General features: G+C 48.0%; 1 protein-coding gene across 3 annotated transcripts; it reads left to right on the top strand.

Moving 5' to 3' along the window:
* The first annotated feature begins 348 nt into the window (after positions 1–348).
* Positions 349–15,093, top strand: ABCD4 (ATP binding cassette subfamily D member 4). 3 transcript variants are annotated; one of them, XM_016138947.2, is made up of 19 exons: positions 349–489; positions 3,169–3,287; positions 3,444–3,571; positions 4,732–4,871; positions 5,996–6,112; positions 6,426–6,551; positions 7,127–7,177; positions 8,203–8,297; positions 8,506–8,627; positions 8,738–8,829; positions 9,010–9,099; positions 10,643–10,851; positions 11,032–11,123; positions 11,571–11,607; positions 11,998–12,047; positions 12,508–12,560; positions 12,854–12,930; positions 13,548–13,663; positions 13,829–15,093. In XM_016138947.2, exons 1-19 carry the CDS (start codon positions 452–454, stop codon positions 13,895–13,897), a joined length of 1,821 nt encoding a protein of 606 aa, XP_015994433.2. In that variant the 5' UTR covers positions 349–451; the 3' UTR covers positions 13,898–15,093. The 3 variants fall into 3 exon arrangements, with proteins under 3 accessions (XP_015994433.2, XP_015994424.2, XP_036073497.1); XM_016138938.2 differs by having other exon boundaries at positions 13,461–13,663; XM_036217604.1 differs by lacking the exon at positions 4,732–4,871 and having other exon boundaries at positions 430–489.
* The last annotated feature ends 873 nt before the right edge of the window (positions 15,094–15,966 follow it).

Raw genomic sequence — 15,966 nt, 5'->3', positions numbered from 1 at the left:
TCAATGAAGACCAAGTGGAGGATCCAATCATATGCCATGAAAATATTTGGATTTTATTCTAACTGCAACCAGAAGTCTGATTTATGTGTTAAAAGAACACTAGGGCTTCTTTGGGAGAATGTATGAAATATCTACTATATTCAGAGTCTAAAATACCTATCATAAAATACTTAAGTCACATTTCTCTGGTACCTCTTGTCAAAAAGGAAACCTCCCAAGTCCAGAAGGGGGCGCTCTAGGAGCAGGGTCGACTGACTATCACGCTCAGCACTGGTTCTTTTAAAGAGGTCGCTTCCGGGAGCGGCCGCGTCGCCCGGAGCCTTCCTCTCTATCCGCCCGTCTCTGTGGTCGCCGGGGCCCCGCCCTTCCCTGGCTAGGATCATGCTCTTCGTACTCTGCCCAGAGCTGACCCGGGGGCAACCGTACTTTAGTGTCACTCGGATCCCGGGTCATGGCGGTCCCAGGGCCCGCGCCTGGGAATGGCGCTAGGTGAGCAGGGCGACAGGGCAGGAGGGTCTGGGCCTCAAGGCGTCCTTCTGAGGGCTGCGTGGGGGAAGGGACTCCACTGCCTAACGCCCTAGTCCACGGCGCTTGAAGAGCCGCCGCCCTGGCGAAAGAGGAGCTCCCGAAGGGGCCCCCACTCTCTCCTCCCATCCGAGGCTGCCCTCCAGCTTTGCGGGAACTTCTGCCAACCCCTGCACCCTGGGTGTTGGATCCTCTCTCGGAACTGGCTTTATTTTATTTTTTTTAAAGACCCTCAAATACGCAGAACTGGCTTGTTCCTCTTTCTCGGTTCTTGGGTTACTGTGGGCCAGTGCAAAGCCCTTCTAGTGTTTTATTATCTTCCTGCCTTCATTCCTTATTCTCGGTCCCATTTCACTCCCCTTCTCAGACACCCACTTGGAAGTATTAAGAGAGCGTCTTTACAGCCTACCTTACATAAGTCTGCGTATGTGTTATCTTGAAATATATATAGTGGTTTTGTATTCACAGAAATGATAACATGGTGTGATTCTTTTTAAAACTTTTTAACTCAGCATTGTGTTTTTGAGATCAGACCTGCTGTACTAATCCAGTTTTCACCTTGAGTGCTGCGTGGTGCTACTCGAAGTACATTAGACCCCATTTTGCTTATACAGTACCCTAGTAATGGACACTTATATTGCTTCCAATTTTAACTACCACAAGCCATACTAGCACTTGTCTTATTATGGTTGTGAGTTAATTTCTCTGCATTATCCACACCAGTTTAGGATGCTAGGACATACCTAATTCTGCTAAATTGTTGTCTGGAATGGCCACACCAGGTTATACTTCTGGACAGCATTAACTAAAAGTTTCTCCATTACCCCCGCCCCTAACGTTTGGTTTTGTTTGATTTTCTAATTTTTATCAATCTGATGTATATAAGATGGTATCCCATTTTATTAATTTTTATGTATTAAGCATTTGAGTTTCCCCTTTTCTGAATCACCTATATCCTTTTCCCACTTTTCTATGGATTTCTTGTTTTCCTGACTTACAGGAATTCCATGCATACTTTAAATTTTAATTCCTAGTGGTTTTACTCTGCAAGCACTTTCTCCAAGTCTTTTAACTTAATCTATAGCACTGTGTTGAACAAAAATATTTAATTCTAAGTTAAATTTATTAGTTTTCCCCTTTATATTTTGTGGCTTGAGGATCTTATGTGACAAATACCTTCCCATTATATTAGGATATTCTTCTAAAGTTCCTTCTATTAACTAAATAGTTACTTCTCACATTTGCTTTTTTAATCCATTTGGAGTTCTTAAAGTTTACTTTTTGTAAATGATTTGAGGTAATGATCTAAATTTTCCTCCACCATTTTCAATAAGTAACTAATGAATTAATACTTAAAAATTAGAGAAGCTCTGTAGTACAGTTAAGAGCACAGATTCTTGGAGCTAGGCTGCACATGTTCAAGTCCTAAGGCTGCCAGTTACCACCAGGTGGGGGACAGGACAACGTACTTAATCTCTTTTGTCTCAGTTCCTCTTTGATAAAATAGGCTATATTCTCCATATCTTAGGGTTGTGACAATTAAATGAATTCGTACATGTAAAACATGTAGAACAGTACTGGGCACATAGTATGTGCTTAGTAAGTGTTGACAACTATTAGTTTTACTGTGTCCTTTCTTATAGTGTAACGTCGCTTAGGTGCCCATGTAAACGTAGCTTTTTTTTTTTTGAGGGGATTTGTGTTGGGGTTTTATTTTTTGGTCTCTCTGTTTTATTGGTCTTTTTGTTTCTGTATTAATACCATACTTTGTTATTTCTTCAGCCCTGTATTATGATATATCTTAATTACTCGGTGGTTTGGGTTTCTTCCTTCTCCTTTCCTATTCTTCACAAAAGCTATTCATGGACCTTTATATTTCCAGATAAAGTTCTTTCAAGAAGTCCAGCTTTTGATTGGCATTACACTGAATTTACACATTTGTCAGAAATGAGGTCTTCATAATATTAAGTCATGCCAGCTCTGTCAATTTAATTATTCTTTCATATCCTACAGTAGAACTTTTGGGTTTTCCTCTAAAATGTCATATACGTTCTTTTTAAAAGTTAATTCCTGGATATTTTATAATTTTTCTACATTTTTCTTTTGTAAATGACTTTTTCTTTATGTTTTCCAGTTAATTATTGTAGGTATAGAAACTTATTGATATATGTTTGTTAACCCTATATCTAGCTGAACTTTCATTTCCAACATTTTGTCTACTGATTTGCTGTTTCCTTTGTAAACGATCACATTTCCACAAATAATGACAATTTAATTTCTCTCCTTTCAGTCCTTTTGCCTCATTTCTTTTTCTTGCTTTATTGCTTTAGCCAGGATTTTAAAATCCTTGATGGAGTGGGCTTCTTTGTCTTCCTTGTGACCATAAAGAGGATATGGCTAAAATTTCTTCATTAGCTAAGATTTTGCTGTAGATTTTTGGTAAGTAACTTTTCAGAGCATTTAGCAACTTAAAGAAATTCCTTTCTATCCCTGGTCTATTCCAAACCTGCCATCTTCAGCATTTGTAAACCATTTTTTCTGAATGGCCCGGGCCCCAGAGCAGAATGTAATAAGCTTGGTAACTGCTCTTTAAGGCTCAGCTGCCCTCTTAGGTTTCTTTCTGCTTCTGTTTCTCTTCTTTAGGCCCAAGTTAGATCTGCAATTTCTCCAGCGGTTCCTGCAGATACAGAAGGTTTTGTTTCCTTCTTGGTCATCACAGAATGCCTTGATGTTCCTGACCCTTTTGTGTTTGGCCCTCTTGGGTGAGTGAGTGAGCCCAGGCTAGAGGGGGAAGGGCAGCCTGGGTTGTGGATCCTTTCCTTCTCTCTGGGGTATTAATGAGGCAAGGACTCAAGAGGAAGCCTCCCTCCTTTTTGTACCCCTCATTACTGATTTCCGACTTCTCTCCTTGCCCCCAGAACAACTCGTGATCTACCAGGTTGGCTTGATCCCCAGTCAGTACTATGGGGTCCTGGGAAACAAAGACTTGGATGGGTTTAAGACCCTGACTTTCCTGGCTGTCACACTCATTGTTCTCAACTCTATGGTAAGTTCTTCCTGTGTTTCTCTTCCTTTCCAGCCTAATAAGAATGGAATGTCCAGTGGACTTAGCCACCAGGAAGCAGGACTCAAGCTAGGGTGTATGGATTCCCCCTTTTCTGGGAACTTAAGGTCAGAAACCTAGGTAGGGCATTGATCTTGCTACTGACCCACTGTGACCAATTTCTTGAGTGTTTCGAGCTCCCAGAACCACGAGATTCTGGTTTAATTTAGCATATCATGGAAATGATCATTATTCCTTTCATTCCCAGAACTCTTGCTTCAGGGAGCTCAGAGCACTTGAAAACTGGGATCAGCAGCCAGAACTGCTCTTCCTCTGTGGGGCAAAGGCTATGACTCAGCCTGGCGCCGCGCCACACCTCCCAGCCTTTGTACCTGCTGTTTTCTGTTTTCTTGCAGAATGGCCTCCTTACGCCATCCCTTATTCACTTGGTTAATGCCTTCTCGCTTTTCAAGATTCTTCTGTTGTCACCTCCTTCAGGTCCTCCTTAACTTTCTCCTCCACGTTTCCTCTACCTCTACCAAACTCTGTCCTTTACTTAACCAATACTTTGAGTTTCCCTCTGCTGTAACACTCTACACCCTTGTAATTGTCTGTTTCCTGGCTAGACTGAGCTCATTGCAATTTCTTTCATGCTTATTAGCACATAAATGGTGAATGGTGAGAGCCAGGGCTCTGCTAGGACTCCAGCCTAATGCTCTCTCTCAGGCTGTGCTTAACCTGTTTTCTTGGGGAAGCCACTTCTCACACTTTGGCACTTTTGTTGGGTCTTTGGTCAGTAAGCACCCACGTATACAGAACTTGGTTCCAAGTTGTGGGGACAGAAAACTAAGAACATAAATGGAATAGAAAATACTGTCCTCAATCTCCAGAAGCTCATATGCTCTCGGAATAAGACAGCACAATGTGGAAAGGAGCTAGAGGGTCTTGCCTTTGGTAAGCCCTTCAGTATTTGGCGAAGGAATGAACATGTGAGTGACTGGATACTTTAAACAAGCGGAGGAGCTAAGTGGACAGAGTAATCCGAGTGGGCTGGGATGGGTCCCCAGAGGCTATCTGCCAACCCTGAGCTTTGAGCTGAGCTGAGACTTGGAAGAAGCCGTTCTCCCACTCCCTCCCTTCTCCTTGCCTTCCCCACTGTGCAGCTGAAGAGCTTTGACCAGTTCACCTGTAACCTGCTGTATGTAAGCTGGAGGAAGGACCTCACCAAGCACCTCCACCGCCTCTACTTCCGGGGCCGCATGTACTACACTGTCAACATGCTACGGGATGACATCGATAACCCGTAGGCCCTGCTCTCAGTCCTACTACCCTCTGCCTGGTTCCGTCCATCTGGCTCATGCCTCGGAGATCATCTACAGTTATTTGCAAATGTCGATAAGAGCCATGGGAGGAGGATGCCCTGCAGGGGACTCCTGGAGAGGCTGCAGGGCTGAGAATAGGGAGCTAAAATATAAGAGTGGCTCGCTTTTATCCATTTCATATCCTGGGCTTCCAACTCAGGCCCCCTCTCAAGAGTGTCTTTGCTAGAAAAAGCTAGAAAATCAGCTCTCAGCAGTAAAAGAAAATGCTGTTTAGAACTCAGTCTAGGATTTAAATTTTTATTCTATCACCTCTCAGCGTATAGGCCATAAGTTAACTAGGCCCCAGGTTCCCTTTCTGTAAAATGAGGATAACAATAGTTTGAAAGGGTACACTGAGGATAAAATGATATTCATGTAATGCAGATGTACAGTGCCTGGCGCCTAGCAAGTGTTCCAATGTAGATTAGCTGTTGTGATTTTACAGGTAAGGACACTGAAGCCCAGAGAATGCAAGTGACTCATGTCTCACCGGGAATAGGATTCACTGTGGCCCTGGTGGTGTAATGGGACACATGGGGCCTCCTCACCCATTTCCTCCCCACGTACCACCCTCCCAAGCTCTTTGTTACCTAGGGCGATCTTTCCTCAGGCTGAGCTTTGCTGCTGACCTCTCTCTCCTAGGCCTCTTCTATGTGGCTTTACCCATGGAAGTTCCCACAGTCAGGTAGCTAAAATGGGGGCAGACCCAGGCTCGTAAAAGAGAATGGGAGGAGTAAGATAAATGGGGTAGCTTTCCTGATCATCTAGAAACTTAGCTCACCTACCCTCTGAACTGACTCAGGACCCCTGGGTGCTGGACCTTTCAGTTGCCACTTTTTCTGAGGGGTAAACGAGGCACCGTAAGAAGCAACCCTCCAGAACCTTGTGTAGAGGTCCCGAGGGTCTCATTGCCTCTGGGAAACCAGCCCTCTCTGAGTCCATCTTCCCACGGGGTCATTCCCGACAGCACTGGAAGGTCAGAATAAGAGGTAACATGGAACGGTCAGCTTTCTCAACCCTCAAACCCAGCTCCCTGGGTCTAGTTACTCTTTGTCATTGGCTGCAGGGACCAGCGCATCAGCCAGGACGTGGAGCGGTTCTGCCGACAGCTCAGCAGCATGGCCAGCCAGCTGATCATCTCCCCCTTCACCCTCATCTATTACACCTATCAGTGCTTCCAGAGGTGAAGCCTCTCCTGCCAGAATCCCTCCTGCTCCCCCACCTGGTGTATCCCATTGGTCCCTCACTCAGGTTCTCCCAGTCAGGGTCCAAAAGAGACTAGTCTTCCCCCCTTCCTACCTGCACCCAGAAGTCTTCCTTCCTGTCTCACATGCTTGGGCCCCTGCCATCCCTTTGGCCCCTGCCATTCCTTTGGCCCCATGGTATTTCAGCGTGACAGGGATCCTGATGCTCTGACAGCTGAAAGGGGGCAGGAGTCTGGGCTGAGGCCTGCGGGGGTATGTGGCAGCCCCCCACCCTCCCTCTCTGCCTTTCAGCACAGGCTGGCTCGGACCGGTGAGCATCTTCGGGTATTTCATCCTTGGAACCATGGTGAACAAAATGTTGATGGGGCCCATTGTGGCGAAGCTGGTGCAGCAAGAAAAGCTAGAGGGGGATTTCAGGTGTGTGTCCCTTGCTTGAGGTGTCTGAGCTGGACATAATGGTTAAGGAATGGGATCTGGAGAAAGGCTGCCTAAGTTCAAATCCCAGCTATACCACTTCCTAGCCATGTGCTCTTGGACAAGGTCTTTAACCTATCTAAACTTGGTTTCCCATCGCTAAAATAGGGATGGTACTGTTATTTAAAAGAATTGTGAGGAGGATCAAAGACATATATGAGAAGCATGAAAATGCTATCTGATTGGCCATCATCATCATGCCTTGGCCTTTTTATGTGCTTCTGTTCCCAGCCAATGATCCAGCCCCTACTCTGTGCTTCGTGGCCTCCTCCTCCTGTGAGAGGCCCAGCTGTGGGAGGAGGAGGCGCTGTGGGCACCTGCTCTCTCTGGAGCGAGGCAAGGGGCCGTCCTGTTTGCAGGGCTCCTGTGACAGTCCAGGAAAGGGTCAGGGTGAGGCAGCCAGTTTCGAGGTGGAGCTGGGCTCCTCTTTGTTTGGAGGTCTTCTTAATCCAGGTCCCCGAAAGGAGAGGGGCCAGTACTGCCCTCTGTCAGCTCACATTTCCCTTTGGTCTGCCCAGGTTCAAGCACATGCAGATTCGGGTGAATGCTGAGGCTGCTGCCTTTTTCAGGTGAGTCTAGTGGAGATAGTTCCCCTTCTGCTCCATCAGAGCTGCCAGTGGAGGTGGCAGAGAAGATGAACGGTACAACCCTCCCGCCTCCACCTAGCCCAGGCTTGAGCAACCCCACACTTGGCTATGGTCCTCTCCCCTTATCTCTCACTGACCTTGTCTGCCTCATCCTTAGGTCCAGGGATTTGTTTCTGAAGCTAGTGTTTCCTCGTAGTGGCCTAGCATGGGCCCTAAATCTATTCCAAGAATGAAATGAGTGAATGTTTCATTGTCTTGCTGATGATTAAGGCAATGCCTCTGCCTCTGTCCGTCTGTCTGTAAAATGGCTTCTCACTATTCTCCCCCCACCTTTTCTGCCAGGATAATTTCTGCCCATCCTTGAAGCCCCAAGTCACCTCATCCTGGGAGCCTTCCCTGACTCCCTTGGTAGTCAAGCCCGTTTGTTGCCATAGCCCCGAAGACACTCTGCTCATGTAATACTTTCCATTTCCAGAGGAAGGATGCAGTACACCTGCCTACCCCTTGAACTGGGGGCTCCTCCAGGATGGGGACCGCTTTACCACCTTTTCATCACCCTGGTTTACTAGCATAGCACCTGCCACACAGTGACTGCTCCCCGTATATTTGTTTAATAATAGCAGCTATTATTTATTGGGGGCCCATCATGTGCCTAGTACTTTATTTTCAGAAATCCTCACTATAGCCTATTACTTAGTATTATAAACTCCACTTTACAAAAGAGAAAACAGACTCCAAGACAAGTAACCCATCACTCACACCCAGCTAGTAACTGGCCAGAGCCAGGATTTGAACCAGGTCATCCCATCTAGAGTTCAGGTTCTTCCTGCAGACAGTACCATATTGAATGAATGAAGCAATGAATGGATGTTAGTGGCAGACAGAGTCTGAAGTGAAGATCGTTTGAATGGTCTTCTTCCCTAAAGGAGAGTGTGATGAGGGACAGAGGGCCTCCAGCCTGACTGAGGCTCTCCAGGCCCCATGGACACCCCAGCCTTTCTCATCAGAGCTGGGCACGTGGAGCACATGAGGACAGATCGCAGGCTGCAGAGACTTCTTCAGACCCAGAGGGAGCTGATGTCCAAGGAACTCTGGCTGTACAGTAGGTGGAGGGAACCCTGGGAGCAGGAACCACGGGATTGGAATAGACCCCTTCTCTCTCTTATTTTTCTGTACTGGGGGAGCCACCGCCTCTGCAGTGTGTGGCCTCAGAAGAATGAGGATCCGGGAAATAGCTCAGCCCTGCTTGGCTTCCCACTCCCCTGAGAGTACAGGAGTGTCCCCGGGTCTCATGCAGTCTGTCTTTACAGTCGGTGTCAACACGTTTGACTATCTGGGCAGCATCCTGAGTTATGTCGTGATCGCCATTCCTATTTTCAGTGGCATCTATGGAGACCTGAGCCCCACAGAGCTCAGCACTCTGGTCAGCAAGGTGAGAATCCCTCCTGGTGACCTCCTCGTGCTGTCCCCTTTGCCCTTTGGCCCAGCGCGCCCAGGGCCTGGGAGTCAAGGCCTGTGCTCACTGCTGTTCGTTCTGTCCAGAATGCCTTTGTTTGCATTTACCTGATCAGCTGCTTCACCCGGCTCATCGACCTCTCCACCACACTCTCAGATGTGGCCGGTTACACACACAGGTGAGGTTGCGTCCTACCCCTCTACTTTCTAAACGAAGTGTGTCTCACCAGAAGCAGTAGCTGAATAAGAAAAAGAATGGAAAATCTCCCCCATATACTAGTGGTTATAAAAGTAAAAGGAATATCGATCGCCTTCATCTGGGCCTCCAGACCTGCCTCAGGTTTTCACTTTTTGCCCAGGATCGGGGAGCTTCAGGATACCCTGATGGACGTGTCCCTGAAATCACAGGACAGTGAGATCCTGGACGACAGTGAATGGGACTTGCACAGGTGAGTAATGGCCTGGCAGTGTGTGCAGTGGCTGAGAACGCAGGCTCTGGAACCGCCCAGCTTGGGTTCCGCCTGGAGCCCTGCCCCTTCCCAGTTGGGCAGCGGAGTTGTTCAGAGCAAATGAAAGAAGTCTGTGTTGGGCCAGACTTCTGTAGAAACGTTCCCAGGCAGTGTTGCTGTTCCAGCATCCATGGCGTTAATTTCCGCCATCCCCCACCTGATGGAAACAAAGTGCAGGCACTGCCTGGCCTCAGGTAACGAAATCTGAATAGCAGCCCCCGCTCATTCTCCCATTCTCCCCTGAGCCCTGCCACCTGCCCCTTTCCCGGGGCTTGTCTCTTCTTCATCCCCAAGCCTCACTCAGGCGCCGAGATGTCTTTATTCTTGTATCATTGCAGGCTCTGTGATGTTTCCGACCTTTCTGTTTCCGAACTTCATTGAAAATTTGTTTCGTGTCCTCACTTTTCTTGGGCAAATTACTTAAGGTTTCTGGGTCTCAGTTTCTTCATCTCTATAGAGATGACCTTCCTCTTAGGGTCATTGTGAGGATTAGATAGCATAGTACTTAGAAACTACTTGGACCGTGACCACAGAGAGGAAAAAGTCTGAATTCCAGGGCCTACACTTAACTGTCTCCTTAGGAACAAATGCCTTAACTGTTGTTCCTGTTCAAAATAAGAGCTTCGTGTAATTGATCCCAGAGGCTGGGGTGATGGTGCAGAGACTGTAGGAAACCAGAGTAGCTATTCCTGGGGTAGACGCATCCATGGAGGGCCGAAACTTAAAAAAAAAAAAAAAAAAAAAACCTTTAATGTTACCACTCCTGTTCTTATCCTCAGTCCTCTAGTCACACTGTGATGCCACCAACATTAGAGTTAGACAGATTCAGCTCTGTGACCCTGAGCAAGTTGCTTAGCCACCTGTCTCGCTTTCCTCACCTGCCAAGTTGGGGATAAGATCTGTGATTCTGAGTGTTAGACTGAGACAGTATGAGGCTTTGTCTAGCCTGGCACAAAGTAGGTGCCTCAGCTCCATTTCTGTGTGAGTCTGCCTGGGCCGCTATACTAAAATGCCACAGACTGGTGGCTCAAACAAAAGACTTTATTTTCTTACAGTTCCAAAGTCGAAAAGTCCAAGATCAAGGTGTTGGGCAGGCTTGTTTTCTCCTGAGGCTGCCTTCTTGGCTTGCAGATGGCCGTTTTCTCACTGAGTCTTCACATGGCTTTTTCTCTGCGTGTACAGCCCTGTTACCTCCCTCTTCTTGAAAAGACACCAGTCATATTGGGTTAGGCCCCTACCCTAAGGGCCTCATTTTAACATAATCACTTCTTAAAGACCCTATCTCCAAATGCGATTACATTCTGAGATACTAGGGGTTAGGACTTCAACATATGAGTCTGAGGACGTAATTCAGTTCATAACAACCTGCTGATCAAGAGGCGATGTCCCCAGGGAGAGGAACCCCCCCACACACACACAACACACACACCTGGCAGTACTTACACTGCTCATCTTCCCCATGCACCCTCTTCTCTTACCCTAGAGGCCCAGGCTGGCCAACAGCAGAGCCAACAGACACAGCTTTCCTTCTGGAGCGAGTCTCCATCTCTGCCCCCTCCTCTAACAAAGCTTTAATTAAGGATCTGAGCCTGAAGATCTCCCAGGGGCAGAGCCTGCTCATCACGGGCAACACGGGCACCGGCAAGACCTCCTTGCTCCGGGTTCTGGGTGGCCTCTGGACAAGCACACAGGGTGAGAACCGTCCCTCCCTGCCTCTGAGCCAGCCTTACGTGTGTGCATGTGCGTGTGTGTGTACACGCACGTGTGTAGGTATGTGCATTCGAATCCAGCCTTTTTTGTTGGAGAAAGAGAGTGAGAAGCAGTTACCTTCTTTGAGAGATCTCAACATGGAGGTTTCTGTGGGCTATGCAGGCTCAGTGCAGATGCTGACAGACTTTGGACCCCATGGAGTGCTGTTTCTGCCACAAAAGCCGTTCTTCACTGATGGGACCCTTCGGGAACAGGTCAGCCCAGTTCAGGGCTCAATCCTCACAGCCGGGGCCTCTGGTAGTATGACAGGTCTTACCCTAGGGAGTTATGGGGCAGGGGGGCGTTGTATAATAAGATGGCCTGTGCCCAGGAACTCCCTGGCTCTGAGAATGTTTATTCGCATCCATGGGCTGGGCTGGGCAGTGCACTCAAACCCACTCCCGGGGGTGGGCTAAGCTGTGGCACTACAAGCTAAAGATCACACACATTTGTCGAACACCAAGGTTGGATTCTGGGGACCCCGCCCCACAGTCTACTGGCCTGGCCTCTCCCACGGGACCCTCAGCCAGGGTGTCCCTTACTCCTCAGGTGGAGAGGAACCTGGCCTCTGGCAGTTCCTGGGGCTATTTCTGAAGGAGAGTAAGCTGCGTACAGCCCCACCTCTAGTTGGCCCTTATCCCATATGGTTTTTATTTTACCAGGTGATATATCCCCTGAAGGAGATCTACCCGGACTCAGGTGAGCTAGGCCTCCTCAGGTGTGTCCTCCCAATTTTTCCTAGCCTCCCTGACCTTGGCCTCACCTGTGCCCTTTGGGAGAGGCCCCAGCCAAGGTTCTGGGTTTCGGGTTGAGTACCCTCCTCCTCTGACTGTTTACTATTTTGAGTCCTGTACCCTGACCTCATCTTGTTTTGTCTTGCCTTCTCTGAGAAGAGACACCCACTGCAGGAGGGAAAGTGATAACTTCCTTCACCAGGCCCTTCCCTTATTAGATCTGTAACCTGTCATGTCAAAGCCTTAGCCCAGATTCTGGAGCTCCCTCCTCTACCCCCACTGGCATGATGTGTCCCATCTATTCTGACTGCCCACAAGGTGCTGACTTCTTGAAGAAGGCCTCTCTGTCTTGTAGGTTCTACCGATGATGAGAGGATCATGAGGTTCTTGAAGTTGGCAGGCCTGGTAAGTGAGGGCGGGGGCCCTGAGGCCCAAGACCACCTGGTAGCTTAGACCACAGGTGCTGGTGGCCCAGCAGAGCTGGCCATACTGTCCTTGAGCCCAGGACTGGAAGTGTGAGCCTCGGGAAGGGAGAGTGGGAGTATAAAGTGGCAGAGGGAACTGTTGGCCACGTCTGGGCAACAAGGGGCACACACTCTGTAAGTGGATTTTAAAATAATAAAATTATTATGAAGAAAACGTGCTTTGTCTTGTCACCATGCTCCAACAAGTCTAAGCAATGTAGTTGGTAAGATGTTCCTCCTTGTTTGAGGCAGATTACTCCCATAGCTCCACCCTGGCGTGCCGCTGGGCTTGTAGATCTGTCCCAGGGACACATGTGGTAGGGACTGAGGAGGTTCCTCAGGGTGGCAGGAAGCAGGGATGGGCCCTCTTATGGACATCATTTCCTCTGGGTGTGTTACAGTCCAACTTGGTGGCAAGGACAGAGGGTCTGGACCAGCAGGTCGATTGGAACTGGTAAGGAGGTTGGGGTGCTCCAGATCTGGTTCCCACAAAGGCAGTGGGTTCCAGGGTCCCATTGAAGGGATAGAATGGCTCCTGACTCCAGAGTCCAGGTTTCATGCTTTTGGGAGCAGTTTTGGCATCACCTTGTGTGGGCAGTGGGGCCGTGGTTGAAAGGGGGGGTGACATCTGTCTGTCCTCAGGCCAGCCTCTGCAGTGAGGACCTGTTCCTGTCCAGACCCATTCCGGGCAAAAGCCAAGCTACATCCTCCTTCCTCCAGCAATCTTTTCTCATTTGCTTTTGTTAGGTATGATATTCTGTCCCCAGGAGAAATGCAGAGGTTGTCCTTTGCCCGGCTTTTCTACCTGCAGCCAAAGTACGCAGGTGAGGTCCATCCTATAGGTGCACATGCCAGGTACTGTGTGTGCCCACAGGTGTAACAACGTGTGCTCATGAACAACTGGGGTGGCAATGGTATGGGTAGGAGAGCAAACCTGTGCATGGCTGGGCATCTGCCCCTGCAGGAGAGCGTGGCAGGACTCTGCCCTAGAGGCAGCAGTGCTCAGCGTACGCAGAGCGGCTCTGGCCGTGTTGCTCTACTGATTCCTAAGCTGTCTGCCATTGTAGCAGCTGGAGCTGCCTTGAGAGGGCTTGTGGCTTTATGCTCTGCCCTTCGTGAAGGAGCATTTCCCCTAGCTGTGCCTGGCAGAGGGAGGGTAGGCGTGGACTTTGCCAGGGACTGACATCCTTGGGGTAATGAGGGTTCCCTGGATTGATTGGTCCCAAGCAGTGACTGGTGCTTAAGTACAGGAAGCTAAGGGATTCTGTTCTGCTGCCTGGCCTCTGCTCCCATGACCCGTTCTCCCTAAGGCACGGTTCACAGAAGCCAGAACAGCTTTTGGCCTCCCCCCCGGGTCCCAGCCAGAAAGTAAGTGGATTGGAGGAGAAGCAGAGGCAAGTGGGGACAGGACACCATCTCTTCTCATGGATTCTGCCCTCAGTGCTTGATGAAGCCACCAGTGCCCTGACTGAGGAGGTGGAGAGTGAGCTCTACCGTGTCGGCCAGCAGCTGGGCATGACATTCATCAGCGTGGGACATCGGCGCAGCCTCGAGAAGGTACCCATGCTCACAAGGATGGCTAAGGAGGAAAAAGAGGCTGAGGGTTGGGCCTGGCCAGGGCCAGAGGCCCCTCACAGTGGAGAGTAGGGGTGGCAGAGGGGTCGATGACTTCTCGCTGTGGCCAAGGCAGCCTAGTCTTTGTGTGTTGGCGGTCTCTTACAGTTTCACTCCTGGAGTCTAAAACTCTGTGAAGAAGGAAGATGGGAACTGACCAGAATCAAAATGGAATGAAGCCAAGGATGTGGCTGACACCAGGAGAGCTAGGCTTTGGGCAGGTCAGCAGTCCCCAGAGGAGACCAGGAGGACGGACAGGGCAACGAGTGAGCCCCACGTTTGCCTCACGGGTCCCGTGTGGAGCACTGGCAGCAGTGGGCTCTCCCAGGTGTGGCCTTCGTGGGGCACGCAGCCCTGCCAGGCCTTCTGCTACCTCAGCCAGAACTCCTTCATCTCGAAGCACTGATTCCTTACAAATTACCTCAGATCATGTTTTCTAATGAGAAACCTAAAAGTGTGGGATCTATAAGAAATGGAGGGTCAGAGTAGAGAGAATTGGACTGGAGTCAAGAGATCCAGAAATCTTTTAAATTGGTTAAATTTTGCAACAGTAGATTTTTAACTGAGTCAACTATTTACATTTTATACCTTTTTTAAAAGAAAAGATAAACATTAAAAAAAAATTGCAGCTTTCCCCCTTTCTCTTTCTTCTCCATTATAAGATCATCTTAGTCACTGAATTTCCAGACTCGTATTTGAGAGCCTGGAGGGCAAGCAGCAGCTCTTTCCACCACACTGGAATGTTCTGTCCCTGGTTTTTCACTTACTCCGTATCACCCCTTTTCCATTCGCCAGTTGTAGCCAAGCCACTAACCTCTAGAGCCCTTCTGTTTTTCTTGTCTTAACTCAAATGAAAATAAATCCCTTTCCTCCTCAGCTAAAATAAAGTTGAAATTTTTTTCAAAATTTATATATATTAGAGAACAACAACCAGTTGAACAGACAAACGCCAGGAATCATAAAAGCGTGAGATAGAACGTTCTTGAGCTCAAAGTCCTTATTCTAGAACAATATTCCCCAAAGTTCAATTGCCAGCATATCACCTTCGTGATTTTTGCCAGATCTCTGTATTTCTTGTACTGTTAACTACTTAATATTTTTTAAGTCGACTCACTTTTTCAATTTAATGTGTTTAAAAAAGAATATTTACATTGGATATAAATAGAAAGTAACTCTAAAAATGAAACAGTGTTATGAAATTGCAGCTCAATACTGTGGCCTGCAGAGACAGCCCGAGGCTCTCTCTGTACACAGGGAGGTTAAGGGATATTACAGGAATTGGATGTACTAACAACCAACTGAGATTTTTCTCCTTCATAAAATGAGAAAGTTGGAATGGGAACTACAAGGGAAATAAATTTCTCACTAAAAGACTGGAAGTTATTTAATGCTTTGTTGTTATCACAGAAAATGATCCCAGATGTGGGGCGGCAATCCTAGACTTGGGGAGATGCTACCCCGGGTAACAAATCTCACGCCACCTGGGTTGGCTGGCATGTAGGCCTCGGGCCTATTCTTACTCAGCTCCAACCTGTAGGGTTGCTAAAGCAGTGTGTTTAGGAGCTAAGCTGAGGGTGGATGCCTCACCAAGTGTGATGGCATGACAGTGTTACTAGGGAATCTAGAAAGCCACATGTATGGCCAGGACAGGATGCATGCTCAGAAAAGATCTGATAAGACCCTTGGCTTTCATTCACTTCTGCCTGGTCTCTGGGCTCAGTCCAAGCAGAAAGTAACGGCTAAGGCAGAGTTATAAACTCTAGCCAATTGTTGAAGGAGTGCCAAAGCACAGAGCCAGTCTGGGAGAGATGGAGTTGGCGGAGGGAGTTCGGTTGTTTGTTTTTAGCTCCTGTTATCCAAGAAAGTCTCTATCAAAATACTAACTCAGTAGAGACTTCAGGTGACCACACATGACAGGGATCATGGTCTTTGCACACACGGACCAATGTGGAACAGAATCAAGAGTCCAGAAGTAAACCATATGTATATGGAAAAATAATTTTCAACAAAAAAGCCAAAAACAGTGGAGAAAGGAAAGCCTCTTCAGTAAATGGTGCTGGGAAAAAGGGAAGGCCACCTGCAAAAGAATGAAATCAGACTGTTGTCTATAACCACACACCAAAATTAACTCAAAATGGATTAAGGACCTGAAAATAAGACCAGAATCAATATAATGCATAGAAGAAAAACATAGGAACTAAACTCAAGGACCTTGGACCTAAAGAGGATTTTATAAATTTGACCTC

The sequence above is a fragment of the Rousettus aegyptiacus genome, unplaced genomic scaffold (genome assembly GCF_014176215.1).
Source record: "Rousettus aegyptiacus isolate mRouAeg1 unplaced genomic scaffold, mRouAeg1.p scaffold_m13_p_3, whole genome shotgun sequence".
NCBI classification, from domain to species: domain Eukaryota; kingdom Metazoa; phylum Chordata; class Mammalia; order Chiroptera; family Pteropodidae; genus Rousettus; species Rousettus aegyptiacus.
The sequence above is the reverse complement of the archived record's forward strand: the minus strand, read 5'-3'. Positions and strand labels throughout refer to the sequence as shown.

Bases quoted from the DNA above. Each gene is read 5' to 3' on its own strand.
- ABCD4 (XM_016138938.2), top strand. From the start codon at position 452: ATGGCGGTCCCAGGGCCCGCGCCTGGGAATGGCGCTAG. The intron at 4,872-5,995 runs GTAGGCCCTGCT...CATTGGCTGCAG, and splicing joins CGGGATGACATCGATAACCC to GGACCAGCGCATCAGCCAGG. The intron at 11,124-11,570 runs GTCAGCCCAGTT...TTATTTTACCAG, and splicing joins ATGGGACCCTTCGGGAACAG to GTGATATATCCCCTGAAGGA.